The 15749-nt window shown below is 39.3% G+C and overlaps 1 protein-coding gene across 1 annotated transcript in view; it reads right to left on the reverse strand.

The window, feature by feature from the left end:
- Positions 1-1609: 1609 nt before the first annotated feature.
- Positions 1610-15749, reverse strand: part of LYRM4 (LYR motif containing 4) — an 87467-nt gene continuing 73327 nt past the window's right edge. Inside the window, exon 3 of the mRNA XM_063401821.1 lies at positions 1610-3906. Within this exon, the coding sequence (XP_063257891.1) occupies positions 3844-3906 (63 nt within the window). The 3' untranslated portion in view covers positions 1610-3843. The remainder of the gene's footprint in view (positions 3907-15749) is intronic.

Consider the following 15749-nt stretch of genomic DNA (forward strand, 5'->3'; position numbering starts at 1 on the left):
GCGTTTATGTTGCATTACAGGAAGTAAAGCTGAGGGGCTGGTGCTTCTCCATAAAGTTATTCTGTCTGCTGGTGTTAGAGGGTGAAAGTTTTGCTTTTAATGCCTGGAAACTTGAAAGGGCTTTTTTTTAATAGAAATACCTTTTGAGAAAAGTAAGTTAATTTAAGTGACTGGTAAGTTAAAATCCTTAAAATCCTTAGCCTGTTTTTACACTGTATCTGAAATGTTCACATGCTTCTCACTTGGGTTGCTCATCTCCTGAAAATCTGTACCTCTGATATATCTGGGCATTTTGATGCCATGCTTTCAATTGCAGGAGAATTTCTTGAGAGCTTGTAACACACACCAGAAATGCCTGTCCTTGGAACAGTTACTAATATTAATCAAATGGATCATTTTTTCCTTTCAGAGTACTCTTTCCAAGTTTATCCTGTAAAAGTAAGGACAAGCTTCAGTATAGGCAAACACTCAAATTTTGGTTTGTACTGCTGAGGTCAACAGTTTGCTTAAATGTCAAGATCGGGGAAAAAAGATTTTTAATATAATACAAAAGCAAACTTGTTTTGCTAAGGCAGCTTTAGTAAAGATATTTATTGAGCTCTGTTCTAAGGACAAAATATATACTTTTTATAACAGTGGACATTGTACATAAGTCATGGGATCATTCCTTTGTGTTTTAACTATTCCCGTTGTTTACAATGCTTTGACAAAATCCAACAAAGCTTCTGACAGCGTGCCAAGAGAGATTTAATGAGTATTGCAACGTAAACGGAACTGGTGGAGCACAGAAGGTGCAGCTGTGAGAGCGCAGCAGCTCCGAGGCTGCCCCACAGTGCCGGCAACCCAGGCCGCTCTCTCCGCTGGCGGCGGTGAGCGCATCCCGAGCCAAGAGTGACAACAGGGCAAGGGGACACCAACACTGCACTAAAGTCATCTCAGCCTGGGACTGGGCGCGCCTTCCTACGCCAGGTGTGGTTAGCAAGCGTTTTCATTCCATAGCTTGTAGGGTTTCAGTGATAAAGCATTTGTCGAGCTAGGTTTTTATACAGAACGGGGCATGTTTTGGCAAAGTACCTTAAAATGGACATCAGGCAAAGGAAAAATGTATTTGTAGGTATCTTCCAATCATGCACAACTGATATGCACATAACACTAACTGCACTTAGTGTTACAAGCAAAGGGAACATACAGGCCTGTCCAAAACAGGGAACAAGCATCTGAAATGCTGTTGGGTTTGAGGAGTAAGTGGTAATGCCTTTGCTAGCTTTGCATTCTTGTTAACAAGCTAGATAGTGTTACGCAGACTTTTGGACTGTAGCAGCAGAGGCGTTCTTACCTTGCTTCCAATAAGTAATGTATAAATACTGTAAAAGTACAGCATAAATACTGATTGGTAATTTCAAGTAAAAACTAATTTGTCCTTTACTGAGCTGTCTTACCCTCTGCAGTATGGATTGGGGATAGAGGGAAATGACAGAGCTCCATTACTTTTTCCCCCCTTGCCTTGATGGTTCCTCTCTGTAGACTGTACCTGAAGGTTACTACTGCTCCTCTGAAGGTAGAAATAAGTGAGAGAGAGTGTAACCTTGAGAAAGAAGGTTAGAGCAGATGGCATGAATTGGGACTGCAGTAGTTATTCTATCTACCACAAAAACTTAACAACAGAGTTTTCAGGCATTAATGGAGAAGTAATCTCCTTCATACTTTGGAGAGGATTAGTAAGACATTTCATGTTCCCAAGACTGCCTGCCTGTAAGACAGCACGTACCATCTACAGCTGTATTCTTGTTGGAAACAATGCTAAAGAACTTCACTGGAAAGGTATTCTGGAAGAACTGATTATGCATCGAAATTTCCCCTATTTTTTCGTAAATATGATGAAAGCATAGATTTAAATAGTAAAAATGTTACCGATGGAGTTGTCCCTCTTTATCTATCAGAGCTATGCTATTTATGTTTATTCTGCTTCCTAGCACACATTCTCAGATCTTGAAATGGCATGCAGTGCTTGTTCCAGTAATTCAGCTGTTTTAGACAAGGATTTTACATGTACTGTTTTAGTGACCAAGTTTCTTGCAGTATAAAACTGTCAGCCCTTCCAAGCCAGTGTCATCCAGGAGCGTAAGATGTTACTGCATTTCTGTGAGCTCACTGGAAGCTTAAAGAGCAATCAAACCCTTATTCCCCTGCACTTTCACCATTAACTTAAGAGCACTTAATTGTCGATTTGTGAATGTGGAGATTTCAAATAGAGAATCTAATGTAAATTACCTATTAAAATAACTAAATTCCATTTTAAAATGTTCACCAAAAGCAATTTACATTGCAATACTTATACACCTAATAAGGGGAGAATTATTACTGTATTTGCTTTGTATCTGAAACTGAGAAGGGAAATTTACAGTCTCAGGTACACACTATTTTATTCTGTATTGTCCATATGAAATCCATCACTATACATCTCAATCTAACTGTACAGAATGGTAAAATACACTTTAAGGGGCAGTGAGGAATGGAAGTTTGTTCTAAATTATAGACACTTTAATTAGACACTCTGCTTTAATAATGTTTTCACAGAGCATGAACAACACAGAAGAACATAAACAAAGATGACTTTTGTGAAGCAAGAAAAATAAGGTGTGGATTTCAAAGGCCACAGTGCCATGGAATTAGTTTTGAGCTTTTGTTTCGCTACTCAAAAAACCCCACAATTCACTGAAATAAAAGGAAACTGTTTTTTTCCTGTATGCCAACTTTGCACAGCTTAATTTTTCTGCAGATTTCTAACAGAAAACAAATTCAACCACAGCGATTACTTGAGTAGAATCTGATCAAAAGTTCTGCTTGCCTTTTTATTAATCTGTGGTCTTAGAAGTATTGAGCATTCCACGGATTTAAGAATAACCAATAAAATGCTATGCTGAGTGTTCCACTTTTTTTAGGCAAAGCTTGTTGCCACCTCATGACTTAGAGCACTTGAGTTACTGTTCCAGTTATGTTCTTTTTGTTCTGCCAAAATTCTCGTTTGTGAAAAAGGGAAATATTTCATAAAGTGATGTGGAGCTTTCTGCTAATAGCTGCACCTCAACAAATTAAAGGACTTGGTGGTGAAAAAACATTTGAAAACTTCCAAGCCTCATTTATTCAATTCTTACATTCTGCTATTCTGATCACTTAATTGCTAAAACTAGGATAAGACTGGTTATTAACTCTTGGAAACTAAAGAAAGCACTAGTGAAATTTTTATGTCACCTCCTGAAATGTCAAGGGATGCTCTTCAAGGAAACCACACAATGCAGTTTATGATATTTGTAAGTATCAAAGGTCAGGATATGAAAATTCTGACCATCTCTGGTTTTAATACTTTAAATAAAGTATGTACTTACTCATTTAATTCACACGCTGGATATTTTTAAATGCAACAGGATCAATACAACTTAGTAACTGGGTGAGGAGTTTTAAATCTTGAGGGGTTTTAAATCTAACACAATTTTTTGTGATCCGTGAGTGACAAGGTCAGCAGCAGAATAATGTATCTGGTTACAGGTAGTTTAATGAAGTTTTATTGTTGAAATGGGACAGGAACTATTCCATCACATAGGACATATAAGCAAACAGACTCCAAGACTACCTTAAATACTATTATAAATCACAGCCATTTATCTTAGAACATGTGACCCATTAGAAAATAGTACTTTGGTTGGCAAAAACTGAGTCTCTCAGGCATTTCTTCTGCTGAACAAACAAGCTCAGACATGTGCAGTGAGTTTATGTTTCTGTATGTGGCACTGTAGGATGCTGAAGATGGTCCAGTGTTGCTTCAGGATCAGAGGCTTTTTTTGGCTATGTGTTTCCTGGACTCTCAATGACCAATTTTTCTGTGGAGTACAGCTGGCCAATGGCAACCTGAAATCAAACCCAAATATCAGTAAAAAATCCCAAGAACTGAATAGCCCAGATATTAAGCTTTTTCATAATTACATTTTTCTTTCTATAAACATTTTTTGTAAATAATACTGTTGTCTACACCTTAAGAAAAAAACCCAATATATAAAATACTTGCACATATAAAATCTTGAAATAATAACATTGAGGAATACCATTTAAAGTCTCAAAAATAACATTAGAAATTACTACAGAAAAAAAAGCAAGTAGGCTCTATGTTTAGAAAAATGTAAAGACAAATCTAATGAAAAAAGGATATAATCAGCAGATATTTCTTATGCTTTCTGGGTGGAGATAGATATAAATTGCATGGCATGGTATTATTTTTCAGTTCCTTTGCAATCCTAATTTAATTTGCCTATGAATTATGAAGACAGTTCAACAGTTCAACAGTTACACACACTAGAGCTACCTCTTGTTGACGAGATGATATTCAGACCTCCTACATTAGTGCTTTATAGTGCAATGAGAAAATGAAATATGACAAAAATGCAACATTGATGCTTTGACTCTTGTTCTTTAGCACTTTCTAGTCTGCCCCATAACACTGGTAAATTGTGGCTGGATGAGCAGCTTGGCTCAGCAGATGAAGAGATGGGGAAGGAAGAAGTGTCATGCAAGTAGGGTAATGAAAGCAGAAGACAACATTTATTTTTAAAAGTATGGATTTTGGAGTCTGCTTTTTAATATCTGTTATGCCTTTTCTTGTCTCTACTTTCTCCTTCAGGCCTGGGTACACAGTAGCTGTGTGTCCTTTTCACAAGAAAAAACGGTTCATACATTTAAGTGTTGAATTAGGACAAAAAAGGCTAGATGCTGAATTACACTAAACATGGTATATTTAGTAGAATTTAGTACGGTGCAAATTAAGCCTAACAGCAAGTCAGGCTCTCAGAGTAGTAAAAAATCAGGGAAAGAATGTTTTTGGCATTTTCCGTTTACCATTTTTTGTGGGGAAAAAATCCTGTTCACTCTTGAACAAAAATTTCTCATCTATGCTCACACTCACATAAAATGTGAATAATATTGCCTTTTAGGAAATGAACTATTTAATCTTGATAAACAGCCTTGTCTGAAACTTGTAACACATTGATTTTAATCTTGAAATACTTATTACAAGGGAGCATTTGTAAAGGAACAGAAGTTTTCCTTGCCAGCAAACATTTCCTTCTTTTGGCACTCCGAGCTAAGTTAGTAACAGCATATGAGCAACTGATTATTTTTGAAGTTACTTATGAAATATGTTGCATACAGAATATTTAAAACAAAGGCCATACACAACTGTGGCATGTGTTACCAACAGAAATTTTAAGCTGTCAACAAGTGTTACTTGTCAAAGAGAACTTGCTGCTCTGGGTTATGTGGCAGGCTATACACTTTAGTTGCTGCCTTACCGCAAACCATGCTGAAGTACTTAATTTTTGTATACTGTGTTTTGGAGCCCAAAGAATCTTTAATCCTTTCCCACACAGTAGAGCAAATTTAATGGGAGGCTCAGAGGGATTACAAAAATGCTGAAACCTGAATTGCATTTTTTTTTTCTCCCCCGACTGGGGAGATAGATGAGACTGAGTACGTGACTTCTCAGTCAATCATACTCAGCTGGCCAGATGGCTTTGTAGGAGAAAGGTACGAGCTGCTGTTTGCTGTCCCTGTGCCAACAGGTGATGTTATCTACTGCTGCACCTCTTGACTCCAAGGCAATAAAAGCACAGATTTATGTGTGAGCTGCTTCCTTGGCAAACCACAGGCGTGCAGGCATTTCAGCAAGTGCACAGCCACCAGTGCGGTGCTGTCAGCCTTTGCTGGGCTGCTGCAGTTTCCTGTCCTGCTGCCTCCCTTCCAGAACCTCTGCCATGGCACTGTAAGCTGAACTTTGAAACCTAAGGATTTTTTTTAAGCCATTAGCATTGAGTTTTTAAAGTTATGATCAAGCCTTTCCCATGCGCCTTAGACAAAACAAACAGACCTTCCATTTATAGCTGCTGAAAAATTCCCATCTATAAACATCTCCTGCCTCAGCAGAAGGATTGCACCAGTATTTGCACACTGACACTCATTAACCCTACAAACCACAGCCCCTTCTTACAGTGTCCTCACCACCCCGAGTGTAAAGAAAGCACTTCAGCAGCACACTCGCTGTGGATCATTCTCCCAAATTAGAGACTTGAGTGGCTTCCTATTGTGCTCTTTTTCCATTGTGCATGTTTTAGCTTGTACACTGCATTTACTTTTCTGGTAGGTGGCTGGAAGCCAGTGCACAGGTCAGGGCCAGGGGAGTTTCACTAACCACAGGAAACTTTTGGGGAAAAAAGCTCTGTGATTTGCTCACAACTTGGTTACCCAAAAGTTTATTTACCTCTTTAGGTAACACATTGCAATTAAATTCCCCAGGAAAGAATGTGCAATAAAGAACCACTCTCATCATGAGACGACAATAAACAGATATATAAAAGTTGCTTCTCAGCTTTTTTTGAATTATTTGATGTTTAAATTCTGCCTGCAAAACTATGTACGTTGGTTCTGACAGGTCCAGCCCTCAAAACCTGACAATTTGTCAATTCAATTTAAGACTTAGTACAAGTCTATATGGTCAGCTGTTTCTTGTGAACAAGAAGACTTGTTCTTGAAAACCTTAGTATTGCCTTCTGTCTGAAGGAGAAGGCTTAGGGCTTCAGAATGGGATTTATCAGCAGATGTAAGACAACAAATGAGGAAAAAGAAATCACTGGTGAGTAAGCACTAGTCCATCTTGTAACCCAACCATTCTCTGGTTATTAGGCATTTGTGTGGTAACATATGGAAACAATATGGAAACAAATGGAAACAACAAGCTTTGCAATAGCTGGCAGGAATTAGCCACTTTACGGAATCTTTCATTGCTACTGGGGAAAAAAAGCATATGGGAAGGTTTTCCCTATATAACAGAGCATCAGAGATATGTATGGGGAAGTGCAGGAAGAATTAACTTGTAGAATTAAGAAGAATTATAGAAGCAAATTCTGAATGTCCTGCAGACATTGAAAGAACATGATATTACCCTGAAAATTCAACGAATCCAGTCAAATTGACAACTCTGAACTCTGTCCTCTCCAAAGGTGTCTGGCTGCCAGTGTCTGACTCTCAGGGACACCTGTGGCTGGTGAGCAGGTTATGTGTGGCTCCCTTGCCAAGCCATGTGACAGATGCATTGCAGTGAGACAGTGCTGGCCTGGGAAGCAGCCTGGATCCTAGGGGCTAACCTGGATCCTAGGGGCTAACCTGGATCCTAGGGGCTAACCTGGATCCTAGGGGCTAACCTGGATCCTAGGGGCTAACCTGGATCCTAGAGGCTAAACCTGGATTCTAGGGGCTAACCTGGATCCTAGGGGCTAACCTGGATCCTAGGGGCTAACCTGGATCCTAGAGGCTAAACCTGGATTCTAGGGGCTAACCTGGATCCTAGGGGCTAACCTGGATCCTAGGGGCTAACCTGGATCCTAGGGGCTAAGCCTGGATCCTAGGGACTGCCTTCCCATCTTCACACAGCTGGTGGAGTAGATCCTGCAGACTCATTGCTACTACTTGCAAAATACTACTAGATTATCAACTTCAGTTTCTGAAGATGTGACGTCTTGTGTATTTTATCCACACAAACATTTTACTTTGCAGCTCAGAGTTGAGGCAGAAGTGACTGCTCATATTTCTGCAGGGCTGAAAATAGGGTGACTGGGTTTTAAATTTTTTTTCTCACTCAAAGTGCATAGTTCTGCTCTGAAAAGTATGATGGCATCTTTCCTTAACAACTCTGTATACTTCAATAATCACCACATTTTCCCTTCCTTCTTTAGGCTCTGCAGCACAAAGGTGGCCAGACATCTCTTCTTCCCATGTACTTTACAGGATTGTAGTTGTGTGGCATATAACCCATGAGCTCTAACAAATCCTGCTGAGCCCTGATGAAGATATTTTTTCTCACTGTCACTGAATTACTCACCCTTATCATCCTGCCAAACTTGCCAATCTCCAAACAATTACCTACCTCCTTGTGTGAGGTCTCAGTGATAAATTTCAGCGTGAGAGCCTAAAATTACTCAGGTAAGTAGCTAGGCAGCAGCCTTTCTGCCCTCAAAAGCAAACTGACTTTTTTTTTTTTTCATGTCACTATTCATTTTTTGATGGCAGGCAAAAGCAGAAGGTGTAACACTCTCCCTTATGGAGAATCAACTTCCTGGACAATGCAAGGTTTAAACACATTGAAGTGCCACCATAGCATAGTAATATAAAAACCCTGCAAGACAACAATTTCTTTTGGTGTCATTTTTAAAAAAATTGATCTCCCAAGAGGGTCATCACTGGAGAAGTAACAATAGTTTCCTGTTTTTCTTGAAGAAATGCTGCTCATAACTAAACCTGATGTACAATAGATAGCTTTACATATTAAACACATTTATATATCTAATATATATAGGTTGTTATATACACATGCATAAATATATGAAAAATACCAATCTCTACATAATAAACATAACCATCTTCTCTCTTTTATTACAAATCTGCAGGCAAGAAACGGTTACCTTATTACAGCCAGGGATCACATATAAACATATACATTTTCATGGTTCTTTATTATGGAGAAAAAGGAATAAGTCCTGTGTATGAATATATTTATACCATACACAAACACACGCACATATATATATATATATATGTGTGTGTGTGTGTCTGTTTTTATATATATATATATATGTATAAAATCAGGGGTTTTTTTCTGTTGCACCTAGGAAGTTGACAGGTGTATCTCATGGGCACACATGAGAATCTTAACTAGAAGGAAAATTCCCTGATTTTTCCACAGTCATATTGCATTTATGGCTGCTCATCCGGGCCTCTAACACTACATGAAGAAGTTCCACGTTCATATTTTCTGCCATGGTGACTATAAAATGCATCTTACATGAATTCTGGAAAGAACAGAAATGTACAAGAATAAAGGTTATTTTAAGAGCTGGCAACAGTCTTATAAGTTGTTTCCCTAGAGTCTTTACTATTAGATGCCAACTAATTTGCAATCCTATTGCAAATTTAAGTGAATTTAATTCTTAAGAACTGCTGCTTTTTCTCCCCCATGTCCAAAATTGGATATGCTATACACAGCACACTTTATAATAAATTTTTCATATTTACTAAGGTCAGTTTAATGTTTTTTGTTTGTTTTTAAATTAATATGGACAGCCATTTTTGAAATGATCTTTAACTGCAATAATAAACACACCAGTGTTGTACACAGTAATTAATACAACTCAAATGGAATCAAAACCTCATCAATAACTTTAGTTCCTTGCCAAAACTTTGTGTTGGTATTAAATGCTGCAGCAGCAGCCTCATTTATTTTTACTTGGGAAAGAATACTGAAAAACTACATTTGGCTTCTTAAACACATAGGCTATTCCAGCTCTTCAGAGCTGGAATAAATGTGGAGAAAATTGTTTTGGAGACATTTCCCTTATTTTAATTGATTCCATTTGTCTACATAGAATGGGAAAGGAAGTGAAGGAAAGCAAAGCACAGAGCTGAGAAGTTAGGACTATTGTGTATTTTACTTCTGTAAGCCTGTGCTTTGCAAATGGTTTCTTTGTGCCATAACATATCCTACAACCACTGCTACATGAATCTTTTGAAAAGGCAGAAAATATTAATTTATTGCTACCATTTGTCTGGCTTTCACGACGGTGTGAAGTAAAGTAAGACAGCTAACAGGCAAGAATATATCTGAAAATTACTTCTCCTAATAATGATAAATTATGTAATTTTGTTAGAACCATATGCACTTTATCTTGAACACCTTCATTTGGCCTATCAGAAGCAGGGCGATGTATTTACTTAACACTCTCATTAATTTATTCTGTATCTCTGAAGAGATACTCTTCAGTGAAAAGAGCAGAGAATCTTACCTATTCCAGCAATGATTCACATAAAATACTGTAAGTATATATATTCATGTGTATTTTGTATATGGCCATCTAAAATAGCAAGGGATTCTTCTTTATAAACATGTACTATTTCTCAGTTAAGAGGGCCCCTTTTTCTTAAAATGACACAAACATACTACTGTCCTTAGAGACAACACAGGCATGGCAGACACGGCCTTTGCTCCAAATAGCTACACGTGGTGTAGCTTGAAGTAACAAGGGCCCTCATCAGAGAAAGCAGAACAGGAGTCTTTCAAGCCCCTTCCAGCCTGGGTTGTTCTATGATTCCATGAAAGCCCAGTGGACCAGATTATGTGGTCCTTCAATAAAGTCACAGTTTCACTTCTCTCATTTCCTGCAAGCCACTCAGCCTGCAGATAAAAAGGCGTGTGACAAGAAAAATGCCATCTTAAAAGCATGCAGGGCCCAACAGCAGATAGAGCAGATAGGTGCCAAGGGGAAGAATCAACCCCCTGCTATTGCAGAGGTTACCTTACAAAGATGCCAGAGAATGGGCCACAGGAAAGCAAGCAGTGCTCTTGGGCCTAAACAGCCAGCTGAAGGTTTGATACAACACACATGCAAGGAAGAAGCAGGTCTTCAGACGTAATGCTCTAAGTGTGATCTTTTCACGCTTTCAGCATCCTGGCAATCTCCAGGCTCCCACCTCTCCTCCCTCCCTATTTGTTACCTGCTAATGTTATTTCAGCATGCTTTTTCTCTCACATTTGCATAGAAAGCCTCAAACTTCACAGAGCAGCTTGAAATCTTCAAAAAGCCAAACACAGGAGAAGCAGGTCTTCTAAAGAGTCAATTCCATGTGGGTAAAGGGGAAAAAACTTAGTATCGCCTGATCTTTTCTCAATATAGCATGAGGAAGAGAAAAATCACTCAGTTAAGATGCTGAGTGTGGCAAGGAAAGGAATATAGAACATTAGTACTTGAAAATATAGAGACAAAGACCTGGATAACATTGTGCTGAGTGTGGTATAACAGGTAGTCTAGTAATGCTGAGACATTTGGTATGTAAATACCCAGACCATTCACAGAGGACCCTATGTTTTACAGCAACCACATAAGCAGAATTCATCAATGCCAATGTGAGTGCCTGCCTTACTTTTGTCAGTAGTATAATACAACAGCCACTGTCACAAAACACACATTCTGCACTAGGTCCACGAAAGTACTGTAATGTGTATTGCAGATACACTAACTCCAGAACACACACAAAACCTAAACTGTCATTATTAAAGGAAAGTATTTTACTCTTCAGTGTTTTCTTGGATGACTACTTCCAAGAGACTTTTGGAATGGAACAGTGAAGAAAATGTGGTCATTACATATAGGTATAAGCAGATATTAAATATGCTTACTGAGTAGTGTCATCAAGTAATTCTGCAGGCCTAATAAACTTTCATACTGTGAACTACTGTGGTACTAAAATGAGCTGCCACAACGTTATGACAACAATCATAATTTAAAGACCACCTTTTACAACATTTGTATTTAAAGTCAGATGCCAGAAATGCAATGTACTGAAAGAATCATCTTTAGTCTTATTTCTCATGTAAACTGGGTAACTTGGCTGCTGGGGAGAGCTGCTAAATGGTTACATAAAGACGTATATGGCATGTTTGTAGATCAACATCTTTTGGAAAATGACTTATCCACCTGTACCTCCCTGCCTTTTTTTTAATAATGCCCATCACCTTCTACTGTTATTCTCCCTTCCAGTTCCTGAAAGTACCTGACTGTGTCCCAAACCACTCAAACTCAGAGAAAGTTCCAGAACAGCAAATGTTACATGGACTTTCTCCGTTTTTAACTGAGATTTGCTTGTCTAAATGATGATTGTTCGAAGCCTTGAAAAGCTTTGTCTTTACCACATTTTAAAGTGAACAGTACATAAGTAAGTGCAAGGGAAAAGTACATTAAGGATGTTCCTTGGGAAATGCTGAACTTCAGGAGCTAAGACATTTTAAGACAGCAGCTACCAAGATACCCAGGACTGAAAAGCAGGACTGGCTGGATGTAGTTCTGGGAAGATTCATACAAGAAACATGCCAAAGAATATGTTGTAGCTCACACAGATCAAAAGCAGCCCAGAAGTGAGCAAGCCTAGAGTGGTTGGAACAGCTAAAGCCACTGATTCTTCAGTGAAGAAAATGCTGTGGCACACAGCAATGCTGATGGCTCCACAAAATGCATTTGGTTTGGCAGCATGGAAAACCTTGGTCAGCCCTGCTTTTGAAGGCAGAAGCTGCTCTGATCCCAGCTGGGTTCATGTCCATTCAGAGTTCATCCCTGTAGTATCTTTCACAGCACAGTAGCCCCTCCTGCACATTTGCTACACTTTCACTTCGATTTTTCCGAACAAGAAGCTTTCTCAGTATCTGCAGTACCAAAGCGTGAGGCTGCATGAACACCTGCAGTAATAACTCCACCAGACAAATGGATAACAAGTACCCAACATGGATCATGCTTGAGGACTCTCCTGTGGGAGCTACCTCTCTCTGCAGCATCCTGCCCAATATTTTATAGAAAGTATATATAGGTAGCAGAAGTACAGAGATGTATAATTACTCTCACAGCTCAGATCTTCGATTACTAGCTTAAACAAAAGAATTATCTGCTCAGATCTTCGATTACTAGCTTAAACAAAAGAATTATCTGCTCAGATCTTCGATTACTAGCTTAAACAAAAGAATTATCATATGCAGCTACCAGGAAAACTGCATCAATTAAGACAGTTTGGCACAATCACCTATTACAGAAACATGCATCAAATATTTTTCCTTTCAAGTGTAAAACACTGTGTACATTTGTAAGGGAATATCATATTAACCAAACAAACTTGGATTTGTTTTCTTTATTTATTCTGATCTTTCATGAAACACCAAACATAAAGGGGAACATAAAGTTCAGGTGACTCAGAACTGTAATACTGTTTAACCTAGCAATTTAAATTTTCTGTTTTGTAAATGTCCTTTCAGCCAGAAGACTGTTTAAAAAGTCTTCCAATCTGCTACTGAGGCTGTATTTGGGGATGTAAAAGACATAGTGACCTGCTGAATTTTGGATTTGAATGGATGTTAGCCATAGTTTAATTATTTGGTGGTGATGTGTCTTCTTCAAGACTCCAAACTCTCCTTCCCAAAGTCCTGGTGCTGGTTACAGGATGGTAGCAGGTACACTGCATTTTGGAAAACTGACAGGTGCTTTACCAGTATTTTAAAATAACAAGACCTTTCGTGATTCAGGAAAAAAATAATAGTCAATTCTGTAACATATACAATTTTCCAAGACATAAGAGACAGAGAAAATTCATTTTCCCCTGTCCTCCAAGAAGGCTATAACCCAGGATTAAACTTAATTTTATATGAGGAACAATTTACTTTAAGGTTCCAACATGTCTCTTCCTCTGCACTGATGTTACCTTACATACACCTCAGATGTGATTACAGGCTGGGCTTTTCTCTGTGCCCATTCAGATTACAAAATTAAATTTGAAAGAGCAGAAATAACAAATTGAATTTATCTTTAGAAAATACAGCTGTATTTACAAAGATAAATTTTGTATTGGATGTTTTTGATTCAATCTGCATCTTTGTCCAGAAAGAAGCACCCCGTTGAGGCAAATACTTACATGTCAAGTCCCTACTGTAGTGTTTAGGAGATCTCTAAGTGTTTCAGGACAGGAATAAGTTTTTATTTTTCTACATTAAAAAGACTTCCTTTTTTTGGCAAAATTCTTACAGATTACTAAACTACAGTCATCTGTTCCTGACAAAATCATAGATAATTTCCTTCTTTATCTTACTTTCTGTGATGGAGGATATCCAAAGATTTCTTTTTTCTTGCTCAGCCATCATTCTTGGTTTACTATCTCCAAACCTCCAAGCTTCAAAAAGCATTTTTCTTTTCCTCTCCTCTTTTGGAAGAGTTCAGTGAAAGCCATACAAAAAACCTCACTGCCTGAGCTGTCTACACTCTTTAGAAACCTGCGTAGGAAGCCAATGAGAAGAAAGGACCTTCGTGTTTCAGGACTGAGGATGGATTTGTTGAATTTCAGTCAATGTTTGGGACTGTGAGTTCTCACTTGCTATCCATTGTGCCAGGATTACCTTGAAATCACTTCTGAGGTCCAGCTCAGTTTCCAAACCAACACCCTAGTCAAAAAACATGACTTTGTTCTACTTGATTAAGCAGAGCCATAACCACAAACACAGTGAACCACTCTGTTCCTCTTGAAGTTACTCCAGGTGAGGGCAGGTAGGCTTCTGACTTCCTTCTGCCTCTCCCCTGGGGCAGGAATTGCTCCCCTTGCCTCGCAGTGCCAAGGCAAACATCCCCTGCAGCAGCACAGCAAGCCGAAGCCGAGCCCTGGTGCAGCAGCCTGCCCAAGCTGAGGCGGGTGTGCTGCCATCACACTGCTCCTCAGGGGGACAGCTCACACTCAGCCACTTCCACACACAGATGGGTTCACTTCCCGGTGCTGCTCTGCCCAGCACTTTTCACAAACAGTAAGGAGAATTAAGAAAGGGAGAAAATAATTATTTGCAAACCCTGCAGCTTTTAAGCAGGAGATATCTATGTTTGTGTGGATATAGGGTATTGCTTACATTAACTTGTTTAATTGGACTAAACTAAAGCAGCGTTTTTTTCTTTTTTTTGGCAAAGATAAATTACTAGATTTAGCACAGCTGGTAAGAGCTAATTCCGTACAAAGAGTTCTTTTCAGTAGAGTGGGTGGCAAAACACTTTCAGCAACTGGCCTAATTAGTTCTTCCTTCTTTGCAATAGCACGGGACAGTTCCAAGAAGAGAAAAAAAGATTGCAATGGAAGATGTGGTATAAAATCACCCTCTTTGCTCTTCTGGTTTTGCCAGTCCTCACTTATTTAATGTCACACTAAGCAGAGGCTTGCCCTAGTATTTTGCAGCACAGATAATAATTAGGAGTAGGAGGTTAGCACTTACTCCAAACACAGGCAGGGAGCAACGTCTGTTCCTTTGCACATGTCAGAGTAGAGCATTCCTCGCCCAAAACACCCCGGCAAACCCAAGCAGCAGTGATGGATGCACCACTGAGGGCTTTGCCCTCGGCAGAGCTCCCACTGGGCTCTGGGTGGCTCCTTTGGCACAGACTGGGAAGCCCGAGCTGTCAACGAGTTGCGCTCCAGCGCAGCCTCCCTGACACGGATCATTCCTGTGACAAACGACAATGTGGGGGCCAAGCGGGATCATTTCAGCTCCACTGCTCCTGACCCAGAGCCCACCAGCTGCAGGGCAACAACCACTGCCCCTAACAAGCACCGACCTGAACACACAGACCTTTCCTTTCCATGCGAACTGGCCAGACGCACTCGTGCCCTTACACCAGCACACACACTGACGTGCAAATGCTCTGCAGCTGTCAGCAAGATACAGCTCCTACCAGATAAAAGCTGGGCTTGGCAAGATCCACTTGACCTTCTGAATGTCAGCGAGATAAAGGGTATAAGGCCAGGGAGGGCACAGATGTTTGAATTTACCTTCATTATAGGCCATCTAGGAAACTGCTGGAAATTTTTTTCTTGCTCTGTTGTTTTGAATAATGATTCTGGAGCTGTGCTTGAGTGAGTTACAAATCTACTAAAAAGCAATTCAAATTGGTACAAGCCATTACCAGTGTTTCTTTTTCTCCTAACTAGACTGAATAAAGGCAGGATTATGAAAAACGTCTGTTAGGAAAAACTGAATGTGAAGGGGAAAAACAAAAGTGAAGATTACTTTATGAAGACAAAGAATATGACCAACTAACAAGGAATCTCTCCAGATAGCTTACAGAGAAATCCAGCAATGAAACTAAAAA

Source organism: Prinia subflava, chromosome 1, assembly GCF_021018805.1.
Source record: "Prinia subflava isolate CZ2003 ecotype Zambia chromosome 1, Cam_Psub_1.2, whole genome shotgun sequence".
Lineage (NCBI taxonomy): Eukaryota > Metazoa > Chordata > Aves > Passeriformes > Cisticolidae > Prinia > Prinia subflava.